This window comes from Eutrema salsugineum, unplaced genomic scaffold, assembly GCF_000478725.1.
Source record: "Eutrema salsugineum unplaced genomic scaffold, Eutsalg1_0 scaffold_3, whole genome shotgun sequence".
In the NCBI taxonomy this organism is placed as follows: domain Eukaryota; kingdom Viridiplantae; phylum Streptophyta; class Magnoliopsida; order Brassicales; family Brassicaceae; genus Eutrema; species Eutrema salsugineum.
This window is the reverse complement of record NW_006256756.1, coordinates 2601779-2624118: the sequence shown is the minus strand read 5'-3', so window position 1 is coordinate 2624118 and position 22340 is coordinate 2601779. Positions and strand designations below refer to the sequence as shown.

The 22340-nt window shown below is 31.6% G+C and overlaps 4 protein-coding genes across 4 annotated transcripts; 3 read left to right on the top strand and 1 right to left on the bottom strand.

Annotated features, from left to right (window-relative positions):
• The first annotated feature begins 5125 nt into the window (after positions 1–5125).
• On the top strand, positions 5126–6774 carry LOC18014567 (probable plastid-lipid-associated protein 1, chloroplastic). The gene is made up of 3 exons (XM_006396659.2): positions 5126–5603; positions 5958–6153; positions 6252–6774. Exons 1-3 carry the CDS (start codon positions 5158–5160, stop codon positions 6564–6566), a joined length of 957 nt encoding a protein of 318 aa, XP_006396722.1. The 5' UTR covers positions 5126–5157; the 3' UTR covers positions 6567–6774.
• A 2677-nt stretch (positions 6775–9451) lies between these two features.
• On the top strand, positions 9452–10005 carry LOC112085157 (plastid lipid-associated protein 1, chloroplastic; the record flags this gene model as incomplete). The annotated part of the gene is given in 4 exon segments (XM_024154190.1): positions 9452–9568; positions 9683–9898; positions 9900–9923; positions 9925–10005. Coding segments are annotated over 4 exon segments (438 nt in total), but the record flags the coding sequence as incomplete, so codon positions are not given.
• Positions 10006–11965: 1960 nt separating this feature from the next.
• Positions 11966–12538, bottom strand: LOC18014786 (probable transcription repressor OFP9). The gene has a single exon (XM_006396658.1). The coding sequence runs from the start codon at positions 12536–12538 to the stop codon at positions 11966–11968; it is 573 nt and encodes a 190-aa protein (XP_006396721.1).
• A 5684-nt stretch (positions 12539–18222) lies between these two features.
• Positions 18223–22269, top strand: LOC18014785 (pyrophosphate--fructose 6-phosphate 1-phosphotransferase subunit beta 2). The gene is made up of 16 exons (XM_006396656.2): positions 18223–18507; positions 18616–18783; positions 18863–18984; positions 19716–19769; positions 19878–19984; positions 20092–20197; positions 20295–20358; positions 20444–20532; positions 20622–20753; positions 20844–21014; positions 21124–21239; positions 21324–21435; positions 21519–21603; positions 21692–21736; positions 21828–21896; positions 21994–22269. Exons 1-16 carry the CDS (start codon positions 18312–18314, stop codon positions 22068–22070), a joined length of 1713 nt encoding a protein of 570 aa, XP_006396719.1. The 5' UTR covers positions 18223–18311; the 3' UTR covers positions 22071–22269.
• Positions 22270–22340: the final 71 nt, after the last annotated feature.

The window sequence follows — 22340 nt, the reverse complement described above, 5'->3', positions numbered from 1 at the left end:
TGTCAATAGTGTATTATTAATATATTTGTCTCTTTTTTTTTTTTGATAAAAGGCATTAAATTGTTCATACTATTTAATTGTTTTAAAAGTATGTCTATCCCATTGCTATTTAGTATCTACCATTAGTCAGGATTTGGGGACAACCAATTGAAACATTGGCCTTTAACCCCCTTTTTTTGACATTATACATGAATATTTTAGCTTTCAAATTACAAAAAAAAATATTAATAGTTCTTTTAAATTGTTTACAGCCTTCAAATTCTCACTTCTCAGATCCGGCTTTACCATAGTTAGTCATATTGATATGCTAGATTGGAAACATAGCAAAAAACAAGAAACAAGATGTTATAAAATATATTGGATTATACATTTAGAAATAGCTTTTTCCCCAAGCTTCTTAGTTGTTAAGTATTCATCTTCCCTAGATATTTATCTCTTTTGGATCACTTTGTTCTCAAGTTCCTATAACTTTGTCTCCAAGCTTCTTCACTATATATAAGTGAGCTTGGCTTTGTAAATGTAATAACATAATCTTGTGAAAGAAATAACAAGAGATGTTTGATGTTGTTCTTCATTCTTTGATGTTGTTCTTCATTCTTTAACTCTCTCTCTAAGTCTCTTTTTTATAGTGTTCATATATACGAACATCTTTCCAAAATTGTATTTCACAACACAAGATAGTTAATATAGACACAAATAAATCAATAGTAGCTGATGTTTTCTCAAAACTTTTTGTAAATTTCTTTGAGATAAATAATCTTTGATGTGATATTCCAAATGTGACTCTGAACTATTCACATGGCCCATTTTAACAAGTCACACATAACCGAATATATACAATCTCAAACAACCATGAAACTGATGTTTGCATATGTCCCAGTATAAATTTCTCGATTTTGAAATCTTGAGTAATAAAAAAAAGTGGGATACTGTATTTCCATGATTGAATTTTATATTTATATGAACTTTGTAATGTGTCAAAAAGTAGTTTGTCGTTTTATTCGAAGCGATATAATAGGTTACAATCATACAAGTAAATTTAGCATATATCATGATTATGATTCCCATCCACACAAATCACCAACATATAAACGAAGGGAAGAGTTATTGGAAGTTGGATTTATAAGAATTTTTGTTGATTTTAAAAGTCATAAAATTTGTCAAATTTTCAAGAGTTTTGTTGGATTTGTAAAATTTGGAGAGAGATTTGTAGATTTAAATAATCCACAAAATATTTTTTTATATTACATACTTTGACAATCCAAAGGATATAGGTAGTATTTTGAGAATCATGATTTATGATTAAATTATAAAGAATCATTATCCTAATAACACTAAATTATAGCAAAATCATAAAATCATTCAAATGCAAACTTTTTGAATAACAAGAAATTTTATTAGATTATAAAAATCACAATAACAATGAATTTTTATAATCTGTAAACGAATAACAGTAAAATCTATTAAGAATGTAAAAAACCACAAACAAATAATTATAGAATCTTAAATTCTGAAAAATTTCATAAAGCAACCTCCCAATAACACCCCCGATTATTTTTATACAAAAACGAACTTACTATAAATTTTTGAAACCAAACCAAAAAAAAGTTTTGGTTCGAATTCATATGCATTTTCCAAACACTGAAAAATCTGAAAGGGACTTAATTATATACCGAAGGTTTGACAATACAGTATGAAATTTTGTGACCGGTTGAACATATTTGATACAAAACTAGTTATACAAATAGACATTTTTGGCTAATGAACGGACATAAAATTCAGTAATTCACTATATAGACTCATTAAATAGATATTACTAGTTAGGTAGTAACATGCGCTCTCCACAGACTTAAACCTTTTTGGAAATTTTACTTAAACTTTGTTTTTAAAATCATAAAATTAAAAAAAAACTAGTTTTAGTGTAAGTCGTTACATTATTATAGTGGTAAAGTAGTAAGATTAAATAAAAAAAAATAATAATAATATTTTTTTTTGATATAATCATGGTTGACTCTAAAATGAGGATTATTGTTTATAAAAAAATAAAATCATGAACCATTTGATTATATTATTCCGAAAAAATATTTGACAGCTGCAATAGTATGAGTTTTTATTTTTTAAAGTTCAGTGTGTAACATAACATATATCTATTCTAAACATTTTAAAAAATAAGATAAAATTATATAAATGATATAATAGTAATAAATCTGGTAAGCTGATCCTATTTTCAAAAAAATTCCTAAGAAGTTCTTTAAGATTGACACCTCAGCATAATACTCATGTAAATAATATATGAAACAAATATATTTTTTTAAGTGTTTTTATTAATAAATAATATAAGATTGTGATTCTATCGCCGTATCGTTGAAGTGTGAAAACGCCAAACGCAATAATTCACAGTGATTAGATATATTTAACATATTATAACAAATCTCGACCATCCACAAAATAACATCATAATAAAACGGTCAAAGGCATAGTACATACACTTCCGAAGCTGCTAGATCCATCATGCCATTCGCATGGCGTTTCTCAAACCAAACAAATTCTTCCGCACACAAATATTAAGAAAAAATTTTCAAATATTAATCATTAAAATGGAATTAACAATTAAAAATTTAAAAAGTTACCACAGAATTTTTTTTTGGATTTTCATAAAGTCGGAATTTAGGTCAATAACCAAAAATAATCCTCGCTCACACGAGGCCAACTTGACTCTTTAACGGTTAATCGATTATCTTAGCTATTCACGTGTCAATAATTGTTACATCCATGAGTTAAAATTCAAAAGGTCATTCTTCAATGTTTTAAATTATCATCGTTGTGTGATGAAAAACATGCTAAAAAATTGATGGTTTTGTTTTGGAAGAAAACTCTCAAGCTAGTAAAATTTTGCAAGCAAATCGAAAATTAGCATCTATCTCTGCCACCAGTAAAACTACATTGCAGTATGCTTGCAGAAGACGCTATCAAAAAAAAACTAGAAGGTTGAAAAAAAATATTGTTGTAAAAAACATAAATATAAAATTTTAATTTTATAAGTCCCATAAAAATATTTTTAGATAAATACGAAGCAATAAAACTCTAACGGTGAATGAAAAATTCGAAGAAAATGGAGATGAAGAAAACAACGAAGAGCATTTGATTGCACAGGAGATGCTCTCAGTGTTCCCCAATTCTACATACATTAGGAGAGGGGTTAACTCCTCATTACGTAGGGTTAGTATCAAAACTCAACACTGTTTCAAAGTTATATGTATATATGATTAATTTCTGTTTTTTTTTAAAAGTTTTTTACCGTTTAAACGTGTTTATGCATGTATGGATCTGGCATGCGCAGATCATAACAGTAACAAAAAAAGGGGGGGGGGGGGGGGAGGGGGTGTAGTGTACATCTCTCATTCTCGCTCATACAACAACTTACATATGGAAACGGTCCGTCTTATATTCCTCCTCTTGTTATATTGGGTTTATATCCGAGTTTAGACCTCTTGTGTCATATCTTTGCATTCTTGTTTGGTTTGCAGATGTTTGTAGATAGCATCGTTATCATAAGCTTGCTACATTTAGGGTTTTAAACCTCATCACACGGGTGGATTCACCAGTATCAGCTTAATCTGTCTTTGTATACACATAACTTTGGTTTGCATATATGTAATTGCTCATTTGCTTTTTTTTATTATTTTTTTTTTTTTGTCTTACAGAATCATGCAAATCCCACGAGCCGCGCGCCTCTATCCGCACGTTCATATGCATGGTTTTAAAACTCCGGCCAGTGATGGCACAGCCAGGTCAAAAACTAAATAATTAATGCTTTATTCATACTGTTTAACACAAAACTTTGTATCTCATAATGTCATGTATATTTTGTTATTTTCATATTTCTTTTTCAGAATGATAGAATCACTCTCTATTCCCCTAGGTCCCTCTTTCCCCTGGAAGGAGTCTTGCATGGTTCGAGTACCAAAAGGATCTTATTTTTTTCTGACAACATCGGTAATAAACTTGCCTCACCCACTTTTTCATCTCTTAGTTTTTTGTCTGACTATATAAATAATAAAAAATCTTTAACTTATATTTATATACTTGGATCGATGCACTCGTGTTCAGTTTCTGCTTTGAGCAAGCAGTTGCAGGAGAAAGTTCAAGTGTTCGCACACAAACACTGCAGGTTAGGTTAGGGGTACTTGTCAAATCTTTTGCTTTTGCTGACTTTTTGATGTGTCTTTTTGCATCAACGAAAATATATGGAGATGTAGCATTTAACAAATATCGTGATTATGATTTCCATTTGCACAAATTACCAACGAATAAACGAATTAATAGTTTTTTCCAAAACCAAATCAAACTGAATATAAATGTTTTTATATCAAACCAAATAAAACTTTGGTTCCAATTCATATGCATTATCTAGACCCTAAATAATCTAAAACGAATTTATTTAACCTAATGTCAAGTAGTATGAAATTTCATGACCGGTTGAACATATTGGATACAAACTAGTTTTTGCATTCGAATGTGTCTTTTTGGTTACCGAATGCCCATAAAATTCACTATCTAGACGACTAGACACATTAATCAAATTCTATTTTCGATCTATCTCTATATCGTTATTCTCAAACGCCAAACGCAGTAAGTGACAGCGACTAGAAACGCTGTCTAGACCGTCCACAAAACCGACGATCGAACATCACAAAAAACGGCCAAAAAGCATAGTACACTTCCGAAGCATCTAGATCCATCATGCCATTTGCATGGCGTTTCCCAAACCAAACAAATTATCCCCACACAAATATCGGGACAATAATTCCAAATATTACAAAACTTTTATGGAATAAAAACAATTAAAATGTTACCACAGAAATTTATGAATTTTCATAAAGTCGGGATTTCAGGTCAATAATCCTCGCTTCACACGAGGCCAAGTCGATTCTTTGACGGTTATGTTAACCATTCACGTGTCAATACCGTAGCTTAGTTCATCTGCTATATCGAAATACCAATATTATCCCTTAGGTGTCTTCGTCTTGTTTGATCAATTTTTAGCAAATGGAGGGTATATATGTCATTCAACATCCACGCTCAACGATTATAAAACACGACTTGGAATTTCCCATTTCGTGAGGTTCGAGCTTGTTTCTCTGGATCGATACAAAAATGGCGACAGTGCCTTTGTTCAGTCAATTTCCCTGCAAAACCCTAATTCCAAGCTCATCGAGTTCTAAATCCCAGTCGAAATCTCCAATTCTAGTGCCCATAAATTCAATCAATCGGCGATCGGAGGTCGGAATCGCTGTTCATCGGCCGGATTTCAAGGTCCGAGCCACCGACGTCGATGACGAGTGGGGTACTGATGCGGCGGAGAGAGGATCGAACGTATCGGTGGCGGAGAAATCAGCAGAAGAAGCCATCGAATCAGTGGAGGAGACGGAGCGGCTAAAGAGACTGCTTGTGGATTCTCTGTACGGAACCGATCGAGGTTTGAGCGCATCGAGCGAGACGAGAGCTGAGATCAGCGAATTCATCACGCAGCTCGAGTCTAAGAACCCTAATCCAGCCCCGAACGAAGCTCTGTTTCTCCTCAACGGCAAATGGATCCTCGCGTAAGTAATATATCCTTCGATTGTGGATTGCTTTTCATTTTTCCGGTGAATTTTTTCCCGGTGGATTCCGATTTACTCGTCTTCCCTTGCTTTGACTTAGATAGTGAAGCATCCTGTGTGTTTTGGTTATTCGATTCAATTAATCGATTTGTGATACTAAAACGAGAGATTTTGAAAGATCTGATTCGATTTAGTTAAGACTAGTCGGAACAAACTGTCAATTAGCGGATTAGGAAAAAAAACGGTGAATTCTTATGTCTTCCGGGAAAATTCAGATATTTTTTGGGGAAAATGAAAATGAGTCTTTTGTTTAAGAATTAAGAACTTATCTTCAATGGTTACTATCTCGTGCAGGTACACATCGTTCGTGGGTCTGTTCCCATTGCTCTCACGCAGAATCTCACCGTTGGTTAAAGTGGATGAGATCTCACAAACCATTGATTCCGACAGCTTCACCGTACAAAACTCTGTCCGGTTCGCAGGTCCACTTGCCACAACATCCATTAGCACCAACGCCAAGTTCGAAATCCGAAGTCCTAAACGCGTCCAGGTTAATTAACCAAATCATATATCATCTACAATCCGCAGCACATGTCAAATGCTCATTTTACATAACCAAAATTTTGTTTTTCTTTCTGTTTGTTGTAGATCAAGTTCGAGCAAGGCGTTATCGGGACTCCTCAGCTAACTGATTCAATTGAAATCCCAGAATTCGTCGAGGTTCTTGGCCAGAAAATCGACCTTAACCCCATCAGAGGGTTACTTACATCGGTCCAAGACACTGCTTCTTCAGTGGCTAGAACCATTTCAAGCCAGCCACCTCTGAAATTCTCTTTGCCTGGAGACAACGCTCAGTCGTGGCTACTTACGACATATCTCGACAAAGACCTTCGGATCTCGAGAGGTGATGGCGGAAGCGTCTTCGTGCTCGTCAAAGAAGGAAGCTCTCTCTTAAGCCCTTGAATCATCATTTACTCACATCACATCCATATAGTAACATATATAGAATCATAAGTCTCTGTTTATAATAGTGTTGTAACTTTTATATAGCTTCTTTACCTGTTGGAGAGGTCTGATGGATGTTACCCTCGGAACATATATATACACAATACGTAATTACACCAGCCGGTCAACGGTTTATATACCAACACATGAGCACTGATTCAGATTTGGTGAAGTCGGATAATGAAAAGGTTATCACAATACCAGGAGGGTTTGAAATTCAGTACGTCTTTGGGTTCGGTTTGGTTCGATTTTCTTAGGTTTGTAAAAGGTTATAAAACCGATATTAGTTCGATTTGATTCAGGTAGCTAAAACTGATGTAGTTCGGTTTGTCATTTTGGTTTGGTTCAGTTTTCTGTAATTTAGGTTTTTAATTTCGGTTAATACTGACCTATCTGTTTATGAATCAGAAACCCGGTTCGTTACAAACTCGGCATGTTACACAAACATTTGAAAGAAACAGCCGATCTTTGTTCTTTTTTAGTTACGATCCCCAAACTATTAAGTTTTACTGATGTATTTTTATAGTTGTTTGTGAATTTATGCATTGAGAATCAGCCAAGTACCAAGCACACAAAAAAGCTTGCACAATGTGCACTAAAAACTCAAGGAGGTTGCAGTGTATTGGACATTTGCAACACAAATGCTATAGAGGAACACACCTAAAAAGAATAAGAAACAATAAACAAAATAAGATAAATTTGTATTATTAGATCAGATATCTCCATCTAAGGTGTCCACATCAGCAAACCCATAAATAAATATGTATTAAATACATATATATTTATATTTATTATTAGTATATTAAGTATAATTAAATTTAATAAAAAGGATTTTAGTGTTAAAAAGAAATAAATGACAATTAGATATCAATAATTAAATAACTTTATAATATTAACTAAATTAAAAATATCTATATTTTATTAAAAATAATATATTAAACTGAAAAAAAATTAGAAAAACAATGCTAATTAAAAAAAATACAAAAGACAATTAAAAATAATTAAAAATAGAAGAAAAAAGATTAATCAAAATATAAAAAAAGAAGATGAAGACTAAACAATATCATAAGAAGAAGATAAAGAAAAACCAAAAGAAAAATAAGAAGAAAAAGAAAAGAAGAAGAAATAGAAGTCGAAGACCATGAAAAGAAATTTGAAAAAAAAATAAGAGGAAGAAAAACACAAAGCTGATGAAGAAAATTTTTAGAAAATATGAAGATAAAGACGTTAAAGGTAACAAGGAGAACAAAAGAAATTTTAGAAAGTATTAAGACAAAGACGTTAAAGCTAACAAATGAGAACAAAAGATGAAGATAACAAACTATGAGAATATGAAGATGGAAAAGAAAAAAAGTATAAAAAAATATAAAAATACACAAAATAAAAAATTAATAGAAGTTAATAATATAATTAAGAAAAATTTATTGTTATATAGAAACACTAATAAGGATAACTAACATAACACAAGAAAAATATAAAAAATTAATTATTATACTAAAAAAATATCAAACAAATTGTTTATTAAAAAATAGCATATAAAACATATAAAATACAAACACAAATTAAAATCCACTCGAAGCGCCGGCTCAACCCTAATTTTTCTAATTATGGTGATTAAGCCTAGTTTGAGGTAATTGCAGTTAAGAATTGTTCTACTTAACTTGTCCTAATTTTAGGTTAACAAGAACACATAATCAACTCTAAGATTTAAATACTATAAGCAAGAAAAAAAATTGACATTGTGTACAATTTATATACCTAAAATTTTGATTAGACATCACACTATTATAAACCATCTAAATCAATAAATCTATAAATTTTGGTATACATGTTTGATGAATATATTCATGGCAAACTCTAGAAAAACGTAAATTTTTTTGTGACATTATCTCCTGTATGTCAGTTTATGTTATATCTATGTTTATTAGCACAATTTGTTTTTTTTTTTTTTTTTTTTAACTTAATCTTATAGGTTTTTTTGTTCTTGTTTCGAATGTATCCTACACCTCCGAGAATGAAAGTACTCCAATTCCAGCGATAAACAAAGATGAAAGACTGTCTAAAGAGATTGATGGTTTCCTCAGCTCATTATAGCTAGTTCGGCTGAATAGGAAACCGCTTCATTTCCAGAAAGAACCAAAACTTGAAAAAAATTTGCTAAAAGGTAAGTAATCCTTAGTATTATCGTTAGTATTATCCACATTTGGAACGATAATCTTGGTCCTGTTAACAAAGATAACAAATTAGAAACAGATAACAGATAGTTAACATGAAAATTAAGGGATAAAAGAAAGAAAACTTACAATGCTAAACTATGTAGCAACATCAATGTATATCTCAGAGGATTCTCCAACGTATACCAGAATCCATCTCTATAAGAGATATCATCGCTAGGACCCAAAAAAACTTTAGCTTACATTCCAGCCATATGCAGACGATCTAGTGATCTTGGAACAATGTTCCAGACCCCAGAAACAATAGTAATCACAAAACATGCAGTGGCAACAGATTTTAATCGTTTGATGCAGTTGCTGCAAATTTTAACATTTGATATGAAATAAATCACAAGAGCACAAGACAAAATCAACCGATGACATGATTCTATAACACATGCTTAAAAACCTTATGGAAAATCAAACCAAATCCAAATAATACCTGAAAGAGGAGCAATCACTCGGGGACATCTCTGTGAGGTTGAGCTTGATGACAATCTTAATTTTGCTGATGAATAAAACTTGGGGAAGCACACCCTTGGATTAGCACACTTCTTTGGAATTGGACTAAGGTTCGTAGTTCATTAATCATGGTCACACAAAAGGTAAACACAGCCTCAATATATGTGAACCATTGATTCCGACAGCTTCACCGTAAAAAACTCTGTCCGGTTCGCTGGTCCGCTTGCCACAACATCCATTGGCACCAACGCAAAGTTCGAAATTCGAAGTCCTAAACGCGTCCAGGTTAATTATCAAATCATATATCATCCACAATCCGCAAATGTTAGATGCTCATTTTACATTACCAAAATAGGTGTTTTTTTTTTTTTTTTTTTTTTTTTTTTCTGTTTGTTATAGATCAAGTTCGAGTAAGGTGTTATGGGAACTCCTCAGCTAACGGATTCAATTGAAATCCCGGAATTCTTCGAGATTCTTGGCCAGAAAATCGACCTCAACCCCATTAGAGGGTTACTTACATCCGTCCAAGACACAGCTTCTTCAGTGGCTAGAACCATTTCGAGCCAACCACCATTGAAGTTCTCTTTGCCTGGAGACAACGCTCAGTCGTGGACCACTTACCACATATCTTGACAAAGATGAAAGACCTTCGGTTCTCAAGAGGTGATGGCGGAAGCGTCTTCTTGCTCATCAAAGAAGAAAGCTCTCTCTTAAGCCCTTAAATCATCATTTACTCACATCTCAAGTCTCTCTATTTATAATAGTGTTGTAACTTTTATATAGCTTCTTTACCTGTTGGTAGCAGTGTCAATTGGGCTGTCCATGTCCAAATGGGTTTGTCCAAATGGGCTTTTTTATTTTCTGGACATTAATGGTCCACACCCAAATAAGACCATGTCTAAATAAGACCAAAACCATTTTGGACCATGATTAATTGGGCTGTCCATAAGTCCAAATAAGAACATTTTCTAAATTACTTAATTGTAGCAAAATAAAGAGATTCAAAACATGAGTTTAACTTAATTGCAGCAAAAAACGAGATTCAGCTTACAAGATACAAGTTCAACTAAAACATTGTCATAAAAAAGATAAAAGGGAGATAAAGACATTAATAGCTTCTATGTTGTTCGGATCTTCTTTCTTCCACTTTCACCATCATCTTCTTCATTGTCTTCATATGGCTCAAACTCGGAATCACCTATTATAAAGTATCAGCAATTTCATATGATCAATGTATAAAAAATAATAATCAAAAACAAAACAACAATACAAGCATACGACAGAAAGTGATTATGATATTAACTCAAGATTGATGTAAACTTACTGATTACTTCAAAGCCACGCAGCCAATTTCTTGTACAAATCAGAGCTTGGACATTTGATGGAAGAAGCCGGCTCCTATACTTGTTAAAAACTCGACTCCCAGCACTGAATGATGACTCAGAAGACACTGTTGTTATGGGAATACAAAGCACATCATAAGCCATCCGAGACAGCTCTTTGAACCGTGATGCATTGTCTTTCCAATATTTTAAGACATCCAAACTTTGAAAGGCAACCATATCCAAGACAGGTTCTTCCAAGTACATTTCTAATTCTGATTTTTCAGTTGCCACTTTCTGAGAAAAGAATGCATAAAAGCCCTGCAAATGCATATCCAAAACATGACTGATTAAGAAGAAACCACAATGCTTATAAAACCGAGATAAAATCACAAAAGTAAAGTGATTATTTACATCATATCCAGCTGGTAAGTTATCCTCTGAAGTGGTTAGTGAAGTGCTTGCAACTGTCTTCTTTGGATTCTTCTTATAAACTCCATACAGCTTTGTCATCTTTTTACGGATGTGATCTACCTTAGACTTGCTAGTTGATGGATCTAAAGTGCCAAAACAGTATTCCAAACAAGCCAACTTCAACCTAGGGTCTAAAACAGCAGCAATGGAAAGTATATCACTGTAGTTTTCCCAGTATTTGTCAAACTTCAATTTCATTGCTTCCACCATTTTATAGATCGTGTCATCATCAGAAAACTTCATGCTCTCTTAACCAGCTTTCTATGATAGTTTAATATGAGTTTCTATCTACCAATATGTCTTTTATATCTATCATTATGCATATATTTATAAAAATTTTAGTTTATAAATTCTCTAATATAACAAAATTAATCTTTAAAAATGAATAAATTTTAAAAAATAATTAAAATAATTATAAAAATTAATCTCCACTGGTAGAAGAATAATAATTAAAATAACTTAAGAAGAATAAAAAAACCCCAATTTAATTTAACCTAAAATTTTTAGACCATTGGGCCGACCAAAAACCATATGGTTTGACCCATTTATTTTCTGGACAAAACTGGACCATAACCATTTAGACCCACTAGTATTTGGGTATGTCCATAACCCGTCCATTATAATTTGGACATGGATCACCCATGGACAGCCCGCCCATTTGACACCTCTACCTGTTGGAGAGTTATGATGGATGTTACTCTCCAAACATAATACACAATACGTAATTAAAGCGGCCGGTCAACGGTTTATATACCAACACTTAATCATTGATTCACATTTGGTTAATACAGATCAGTCAATTTATTAATCAGAAACCCGGTTCGTTACAAACTCAGCATGTTACACAAACATTTGAAAGAAACAACCCATATTTGTTCTCTTTTAGTTACGAACCCAAGAACAAATCAGCACAAACCTCGTAAAAGATCTCGAGAATTGCAGACCGATACTCGCGAGGATTCATCGATAAATAGTACTCCAAGAGGCTTCTAAGTTCATTTGCTTCTCTGATGTTGTTTGCTACAATCATCTCGACCATGGACTCTCTGAAATCCTTTCTTGGGTCATAAGAACATTTCTCCATCGCCATCATCACTATGAACTTAGTGTTACTGATGCTACTCTTGCTTCTTCGTCTTCTTCTTCTTCTCATCTGTTGTTGCCTTAGCTTCTCTTGATGTGTGGCTTCCTGTGTCTCTCTGATCATCTGCTCTAGCTTTTCCTGAACCATGTAGTGTGTTAGGCTAGAGAGCGAACAGTTCTGGTCTGAAAATCTAGAATGTTTGTCTGATTCCACCGAGGAAGAAGAAGAAGATGAAGAAATGCTGACTCTTGCTTTGCTGTTGCTGCAACACAAAGCTCTGCAGATTCTTGCTTCTCTTGTTTGGTGTTGTGACGGTTTGTTCTGTTTTTTGATGTCTTTCTCTGTTTCTTCTTCTGCTCTGTTTGTGATTTTCATGTTGAATGTTAAGTCACATTATAGTCTAGGGGTTTTGAGAGTGGTGATGTTTGTAAACGCAAATAAAAAGCAATTTACAATTTTAATTATTTATGTGACACTGGAAATGTGGGTCATGTTCATCATGATTATGTCTTGATCGTAATTCACTTAAAAACTGAAGAAAATATACTTTTTAAATTATAGACTAATAGGTCTTAACGTTATTCATATTTGTTTCAAATTAGTTTTTTATATCTCTAAAACTAATATCATCATATTTTGTTTGTAATGCAATGCGGAGTTGTACACTTGGATTTACATAAGAATTTGATTTCTTTGCCAAGACTGGATCATTTCGACTGCAAGAGTGAAACGAGTGAACTTAGTTTTGATTCATGATTTAAAATGAAAAACAATGACTAATGAACTATATAAGATTTATTTAAGAGAAATATGTTTATACATTCTGAAATTTCATATATCAAATCAAAAGCTGGGAATAATGGAGAAGATTAGGTACGATTGATGATATTTGAAAAGAAATACTTATGAAATAAAGTGAGCTAAATGCATGTATTTGCGTGTGTTTCGAAAAATAGGGATGTTTAATTTGATTATGATGTTATGTAGACTCCACGCCTACTTTATTTCGTAGTTGTTGAAGATGAGATATCTAAACTTTATTTTGTAAAGTTTTTGGTAATGTTTAAAAGTTAACTCCATTTTTTTTTTCTTTTTCATTTTCTCAAACGAGATATTAGATTTCAAATAGTCCATAATTGTTATGCCATACATGATTTCATTAGAACCTCTATTTTTTTCTTTTTCATCACACTAAAACCTATATAATGCAATTTCATTTAGCGGGGCTTCACAATTTCATGTTATACAAAATATATCGTAAGAGTATAAGACATCGGAGATAAGGTATGGTACTTTTATTTGAAGTTAAAAACGTACGTATATGGTTGTTGTCTTGGCGACAACTAACAATACATGCTTTATCTTGCTGGCATGTTCTTAAACCTCATTTTTGCTTTGAGGTTTTAGAAATTTTATAATATATTGTATTTTTATTAGTGGGAAGTACTAAATTTTCTTTGAACATTTAAAATACATATATTGTGAACAATTGGAGCTGAACCAGGACACAATGATACCGTGTACAAGAAAAAATTATCTTCTTAAACCTGAAAATAAGAATATAAGATATTTACTTATATAGTGTTAGCATATAACTTCTATTTATAGAAGAATTTATTTATTTTGTTAAAATTGACAAAAAAGTAAAAAAGCTAACTATATTGAACTTCCGAATCCAATTTTACACAGCTTTAATTTGTATTTGTTAAACAAACTAATGAAAAAAGATTAACTTATAAGTAAAAATGATGGAAAAAAAATTATCTCTTTGATTTAAATAAGTGAATGTATAATATTTTATTATCATGTTAATACTATGTTTAAAAAGTAACATTTGATTAAGTTGTAAAAATTTTAGTTGGTTTTGGTATATTAACTTATAAGTGTTTGACTAAATAATATATTTTTGAAATATGATATACTGTATATAGATTCAAAACAAAACCGTTAAAATATCACAATGTACATAAAAATTATTAGATCAACACTATAATATTTTAATATATTATTAAAACACTAATATATAAAATTTATATAATAATAAATATAATTAATTGCATATTATTTTTATCAACAAAATACCCACGCATAGCGTGGATGCAAAATCTAGTACTAATAAAAGTTGAAGCTAAATGCTTTTCAAGGCGTCCACATAGGATTTAAAAGACTAATTTTATTGGCCCACATCAGCATTCAAAATTAAGGAAAATTTCCAATTTTTAATATTATTGTTGAATAAGAAAATTAAGAAAGTTTACAAATTGTAATATTATTTCTGAATAAAAAATTCTGTATAATTTTTTAATTGGTCCACCTCAACATTGAAAATTAAAGAGTTTCCAATTTAATTATTGTTTTTAAAATTCTTAAAGATAAATAAATATTAAAAACTAAAATAAATAATATTAACATAAGAAAATTTAAATTCAAATTAGATATATATACACAATATTTAGAGGCTCTTACAGTAGCATCCAAAATTTTTGTCACATAACTATAATAATTTTTAAGTTTTTTTCTATATGTTCAACCATTTCAAATAAGAAAAAAAAGAAACAAAAAAAATAGAGTCAGATTCTATTTAAGAATGAGTCATTAAAAAGAGAGTGTAAAGTCTCCAAATCTTTGCCACTGAATTTGAAAAGAATGATAAATTTCAAATAATCTGAGAAATATGTCAAGTGATGATATGCGACACTTTTGAAAAACGAAGCATTGAAAATAGAAAAAAAAAATTTTCATTAAGACGAAAGAGACTGATGTACCCAAAGAAGATTTTTGAAATAACATGACATCTGATGGGGTTTTAACAACCCAACCTGAACCACAAAGATAACAATTAGCTAACTAAGCAGCATTAGAATACATTCGGTAAGCCTCAAAACAAGGAGGAGAGACTAAAATCATTTGCCGCAATGGGCATCGTGTGGGATCTTCCACATATGATTTAAAAGTTTAATTTTATTTATCAACATCAATTTTTAAAATTAAAGAATTTCCAAATTTTAAAATTATATCATTAACAAAAAAATTATATTTATAATAAAAAAAAGTTGAAGCTATATGCCTTTAGAATATCCACATTAGATTTAAAAGATCAATTTTATTAATACACATTAATAACTAAAATTAAAAAGTTTCTAAATTATAAAATTACATTGTTAATACAAAACAATATAGAAAAAATTGTTAATTAAAATTATTCTATTATTAATAACAGTAATTATACATTATTATCAAGGCATCCTTATCAGTATTTAAAAATTCAATTTTATTTATATATATCAAAATTGTAAATTAAAAAAATTTTATAATTCTAATATTATGGTTAGGAAAAAAAATTAAAAATAAAGAAATTTCTATTAACAGAAAAAAACAACATGATATTAAAATTTCTTCTAACTTACAAATTTAATTTTTTTATCTATTAAAAACACATGCTACTTATACAAGTTTAGGTTACTTGATTATAAGGTTTTTCACCAAGAATTTCAAATAATAATAATAATTATTTAAATTTTTTAATATATGCAAAACATATTTCCACATAATCTCATGTAATATATTATGCAAAAATGATCAAAAAATTATATTTTGTATATTCGACTTGGAATTGCAATAGATTAATGTAACAGTTCTTAGTTTTGAGTTATTCAATTAGTTATTTTATTTTTCTAAATTTATATGTATTAAAATGTACCAGTTTTGCCTACTTAATTATAATTAGAAAAAGTGAGAATGATATGATAAAACTGAATATAATCATAAAAAATTATTAAATTAAATAAATATGATATATTCAATGAAAAACAGATATAACAATAATTATAATGAACATAATGAAACAAAAATTTCATTCTTATTTGAAAAGATGACGTATAATCATTGAAAAATTATTTAGAAGTTTACACAACCAATTGACATAAATATATTTAATTCATAAAGTTTGTGTAATTTTATTCATTTCATATTAATTCAATTATTGTTTTGATTTCAATTTTAAAGTTTGTTATTAATCTCAATACAAACATTTTATTTATTAGTTTGTTTTTTAAATTAATATATCAAAATAAAAATTTGTATTGGTTAAATAAGAGAAGAAAAAAAATAAATTTTAAATTTAATTGTTTTAATTGTTTAAAAAACACATGTATAATTGGAATAAAAGTGAAAAATGATTTAAAAAAATTATCTTCTTGATTTATGAAAGTGAATGTATAATATTTTATCACCATGTCAATAATATGTTTAAAATGTAGCATTTGATTAATTTGTAAAAAAATTAATTGGTTTGGGTATATTAACTTAAAAGAGTTTGACAAAATAATACGTTTTTGAAATATGACATATTGTATATAGATTTAAAACAAAACTGTTAAAAAATTTCACAATTTACATAAAAATTATTAGATTAACACAATCATATTTTTTAATATATTGTTAAAATACTAATATATAAAATTTATATCTTAATAAATATAATTGATTGCATATAAATTTTATCAACAAACTACATACGCATAGCGTGGGTGCAAAATCTAGTTTTGGTAAAGGTTGTAGACTATTAAAGTTTGTTTTTATTTATTTATAACAGACTATTAAGTTTTACCTATGCATTTTATAGTTGGCTGTGAAAATGCTTTTACTCAGTTAATCATTATATTATATAAGTTCAATAGAGCTTAATGTCTTTAAGAATAAGTTATCTCGGTGTTATTTGACAAATTAAAGAGTACTGCTTCTGATCAGCTTTTGACAAATTAAAGAGTATACAATAATTAGAGATTAACCCCAAAAGATGTTACACAGCTGGATAGAATCACTTTGTGTAGATTTACGTGTCTTTGTAGGTTTTAGAATTGGGTCTTTTAGGGATTTTGTCATGTGACAATATCCATTTGAGTTTTATCATGGATATTGTTCATCAACTTGTTGAACTTAAAAAGCGAACTTTAAAAACGGAAAAACAAATTAATAGTAATTGATTAGTTGAATAGTTGATCTAAGCATCGTCACTAAGCTAAGTACCTTACCAACTTGTTAAGCTAACAGTTAAACCACATGTTGCCATAATGGTCCATACTTTCTAGGGTTTATGATTATCTTTTACAATCTTCCTTACCATATTTATTACTAGATCTAAAATTGTTCTTTCCCGTCCCAAGCTCTTAGAATTCTGGTTCTTTTACGTTACGAAAATAGAACTTGAGTATATATATAGTAAAATATAAAGATTGTATTATCAATTTTTAATTTTTGACAGAATTACAAAAAAAGTGGAAAAAAACCAAAAACAATTGAATTAAACTATAACAAACAGAAAAAACCAACGTGACTAGAAATGACAATTATCAAAACAATCTGAAAAAAAAAACAAGAATGGAAACGCTTGAGGAACAAATTGCGGGAAGAAGAAGCTTTGAAGTCTAAAAACTCTGCTGACGTTGTCACGAGATACGTGTTCCAAAACCAGTCCTCAAAACCTATAAAATGTAAAGCCTACAACTTCACCATGAGCCAAGAAGATCTTCATTGAGATTAATGAGCAAGCTGCATTCTGAGACCACTAACGAGTAGAATATGGCGCTCCAAAACTAAGATAACGAACCCAAAAAAACTTGATTTGCCGAAGCCAAAACCACCAAAAATCCCCCATGATACAAAGTCCGCAAAAGGAAAATTGCAAAAAGGCCTTATCCCGAGCCTTAATACCTATACACCAAACCAAACCTCTTTGAAGACCAGCGCAAGTGCCTGAAGACAACCATGACACAGCCGCAAGTTGAGACACATATATTTGAATTATGATACAATATCCACACTATCGTAAAAATTTGTTGTCTAATTCAACTTTGATGCTTATATTGAACCCCCCAAAAAAAAATGTAGTGCAACACTTTCAGCAATTAAACAATTTCAATGTTTTTCAAAAAATACAATTAAAATGCAGTTCTTGAAATTCTGTAAATTCGAGGCAAGGAAGAAAAAAAACCATAATAAAATAAGAATGATCGAATTTGGCATATTGGAATATTCGAACGCTGTCCCTAATTTCATTACCCAATACTATGAGAAACTTATCCAAACACTATCTGACACTATCTGACATTCATAGACTTTTTAGGAACAGTGTCCAAAAAAATCACAAATGGCATCACCGTCCGATTTAACCGGAGACGACATAGCCAGAATCTCGATTAACCCTCCGGCGACTGGCCGAGTGGCTTCTGTTTACAGCGAAGTTCAAGCGAGTCGTATCGACCACTCGCTTCCTCTTCCTTCCGTCTTTAAAATCCCCTTTAAGATCGTCGACGGACCTCCAAGCTCCGCCGCCGGAAACTCAGGTCAAATCAATTTTCTTGGGTATTTACTCTAACTAAACCGGTTCCGCTAGAGTAAACCGGATTCTGATGATCGGTTCATGTTTATTTTGATTTTCTTGTTGTTTGCAGAGGAGATTGCGAAATTATTCCCAAATCTATTTGGACAACCATCGGCTTTATTGGTTCCGGACCAAACTAATAGTGCAATTTCATCGGACAAAAAGAAGCTTAAAATTGGAGTTGTGTTGTCTGGTGGTCAAGCACCTGGAGGACACAATGTTATTTGCGGAATTTTCGGTTAGATTCGACATGTTTCTTGATCATATTTTTTTTTTCGTTTTTAAAAGAATTGAGTTGAGATTGTTTGGTTTGATAGATTACTTGGAGGAACACGCGAAAGGAAGTAGTTTGTTTGGTTTTCGTGGTGGTCCAGCTGGAATCATGAAAGGAAAACTTGTTGAGCTTACTTCTGATTTTGTGTATCCTTATAGAAACCAGGTAATGAGCTAATGTGTAAGAGAAATGGAGAAGAAACTGTTTCCGGTTTTCGTGGATGTCTCTGTTTGGGTTGTATATGAGCAAATGGGAGTCCAATTCCGGTTTTTAGATTTTGGTTTATGAAATAGAGAAACCAAATGGAAACCGACCATCCTTCGGTTTATGTTAATTTTAAAAGATTTCTTTTGAAGAAATTGAGATTGTAGTTGGTTTGTTTTCTTCGGTTCATAAAACATAATAACCAAATGTAAACGGGCCATATATGTATGTGGTATATTTTTATTTAAAAGGATTTCATAAAAAAACTGAGGTTTTAATTGGTGGTTTATTTTCTTTCCAGTTTGGTTAGCTTTGCTTTTGGTTTGTTATTTTCAGTTCATGAAACATAGAAACCGAATGGAAACTGACCATCACTCCGTGTATATTTTAATCTCAAGGATTTTCTAAAAAAATAAGGTTCGGTTTGCTTTCGGTTTATTTGGATGCGGAGAAAAAAGAACCAAATCAGTTGATTTCCGCTTCGGTTAGGTTATTTAGGTTCGGATTTGGTTCGGTTCGGTATTAGATTAAAAACCGGATTGGGTAATCTGTTACTGTAAGGTAAAGACAGTAGAGATCAAAGAAGCTTGTGAAGTCTTGAAGAATGTTTTGTTGGAACCAGAAGCTCATATGCATTAAAGAGTTTACTTTTGTGTTTATTCTTAAGAGTTTCTGTTTATGCCTTTTCGCAGGGTGGATTTGATATGATATGCAGTGGAAGAGACAAGATTGAAACTCCTGAACAGGTAAAAAGGATTTTCTTTTCTTTCTCCTTGAAGCTTCTCAAGATCTATCATGTTTGTGGCTTTCCATCGATGTGGACTTAGTTAGCACCAGTTTGCTACACTTTGCAGTTTCAACAAGCCGAAGAGACTGTAACAAAAATGGACTTAGATGGCCTTGTGGTTATTGGTGGAGATGACTCCAATACTAATGCTTGTCTCCTCGCTGAATACTTCAGGTAAGAGTGAGTCAGTGACCATTAGATAAGTGAGGATTGGCTCTCTTTATTTTCATGAGTAGGCGTTTTCTCACTAGTTGATTTTGCATTTCTCACATTGTTTTCAGAGGTAAAAACATGAAAACTCGGGTTATTGGGTGTCCCAAGACAATCGATGGAGATTTGAAGAGCAAAGAAGTCCCTACAAGTTTCGGGTTTGATACAGCTTGCAAGGTAAGTAAGTTCAAGATGCATCGGTTAGTTATGTATTTTCCTTATAAAGCTTATCAACATGTTTTCTTTTCTTTGTGACTTGATTATATTCATGCAGATATACTCAGAAATGATTGGAAATGTTATGATCGATGCACGTTCCACGGGAAAATACTATCATTGTAAGTTTATATTCCCTTAAGCTAACTAAATAAATAATCTTGATAAAAATCACGATTTCATTTCATCTGCTGATTATCTCTATAGTCGTAAGACTTATGGGACGTGCTGCTTCTCACATTACACTTGAATGTGCTCTGCAAACTCATCCAAACATTACCATAATTGGAGAAGAGGTACCTTTGTGTTACTCAGGCTTTATTCATACTCTTTTGGTTTGCTAAATATGGTTTGAGAGCTAGAAATGACCAACATTTTTACGCAGGTTTCCGAGAAGAAGCTTACGTTGAAAAATGTTACAGATTACATTGTTGATGTGATCTGTAAAAGAGCTGAAAACGGTTATAACTACGGTGTCATTCTTGTTCCTGAAGGTCTAATTGATTTTATCCCTGAGGTATGATTGATTCGTCTCAGAGATTTATCAATAAGATAATGGTCAGTTCCTTCTCTTTCTTCAACTTCCATTTATGTTTCCTTTTTGCAGGTCCAAGAGCTTATTTCAGAACTGAACGAAATCTTAGCCCAAGGAAACGTTGATGAAGAAGGACAATGGAAGAAGAATCTCAAAGAGGAGACTTTAAATCTTTTTGAGTTTCTTCCTCAAACAATTCAGGAACAACTGATGCTTGAGAGAGACCCGCATGGAAATGTCCAGGTCTGCTTCTTGGCACCATCCGGTTTAACCAATAACTAAGTTTTCTTTGAACATCCTGTAAATCACAAGTCTCAAGACCGGTTTATCTTGAATCTGTATATGAATTTAGGTGGCTAAAATAGAGACAGAGAAAATGCTGATTCAAATGGTTGAAACCGAGCTAGAGAAAAAGAAGGAGGAGGGTACATACAAACGCGAGTTCATGGGGAAATCTCACTTCTTTGGGTAACTAAGTTAGCCTATAAACATATAAATATATGTATTAGCTACTAATTAGCCTCATAATATGTTATTCTGATGTGTTTTAAGGTATGAGGGAAGATGTGGACTGCCTACGAATTTCGATGCAACTTACTGTTACGCATTGGGTTACGGTGCTGGATCACTCCTCCAGAGCGGAAAGACCGGATTAATCTCATCGGTTTAAACCTTTCTTGAAAATATTATCACAATTTTTTTCATTATTTCAAGATTTATTTATATTCCTTTTTGTGATTCTTGCAGGTTGGGAATTTGGCTGCTCCTATTGAGAAATGGACAGTTGGTGGTACCCCTCTGACTTCATTGATGGATGTTGAGAGAAGACATGGTAGTAATACAATCTTTTGATAAAAATGTGAAATCTTTGATAAGATTATAGTTTTTTTTGTCATTGGCATTATCTTTATATGTTGCAGGTAAATTCAAGCCTGTTATCAAGAAAGCTATGGTTGAACTTGAAGGTGAAGTCTTTTTAGCTCAAAACTTTATCTTATATTCTGGAAGGTCACTATTTTTATCTGTCTCAAAATCATAGCTTTTGATCAATCTCAGGCGCACCTTTCAAGAAATTTGCATCGCAGCGAGAAGAATGGGCTTTGAAGAATCGATATATTAGTCCTGGTTTGTTCAAATACACACATTCCTCTGCATTGAGTAGTAATTGATTTCTTTCTTTTGTTGTTTTCTTGTCAACTTTCATGCTTTCTCTTGTTGTCAGGTCCGATTCAGTTTAAGGGACCCGGATCTGATGCGATAAATCACACCTTACTGCTCGAACTCGGGGCTCAAGCCTAAAGTATTTTGGTACTGTTAGATTCACTCACTCCCTTACTTTGTTGTTGTTTGTTTGTTTGTCTTTGTTGTAAAATCTTTGTAGTAAGGAAGTTATTGTGAGTAAAGTGACCCAACAGGTGATCATTGTGTAAGACTGTAAGTCGTGTGTTGTGGTAATTTGAATACGCATAGTATATCATGTGTTTTGATGCAAACAAAAGTACAAAACCATGAAATTTTAAACTAATCACCTTTGTCTCGCTGTTTCTACTAGCAACGGCCTTTAACTTA

Coding starts and splice junctions, on each gene's coding strand:
- LOC18014567 (XM_006396659.2), top strand. CDS start 5,158: ATGGCGACAGTGCCTTTGTTCAGTCAATTTCCCTGCAAAACCCTAATT. Junction 5,604..5,957: donor AACGGCAAATGGATCCTCGC/GTAAGTAATATA, acceptor TATCTCGTGCAG/GTACACATCGTTCGTGGGTC. Junction 6,154..6,251: donor GAAGTCCTAAACGCGTCCAG/GTTAATTAACCA, acceptor TGTTTGTTGTAG/ATCAAGTTCGAGCAAGGCGT.
- LOC18014786 (XM_006396658.1), bottom strand. CDS start 12,538: ATGAAAATCACAAACAGAGCAGAAGAAGAAACAGAGAAAGACATCAAA.
- LOC18014785 (XM_006396656.2), top strand. CDS start 18,312: ATGGCATCACCGTCCGATTTAACCGGAGACGACATAGCCAGAATCTCG. Junction 20,533..20,621: donor TTACCATAATTGGAGAAGAG/GTACCTTTGTGT, acceptor ATTTTTACGCAG/GTTTCCGAGAAGAAGCTTAC. Junction 21,240..21,323: donor GGGAAATCTCACTTCTTTGG/GTAACTAAGTTA, acceptor ATGTGTTTTAAG/GTATGAGGGAAGATGTGGAC.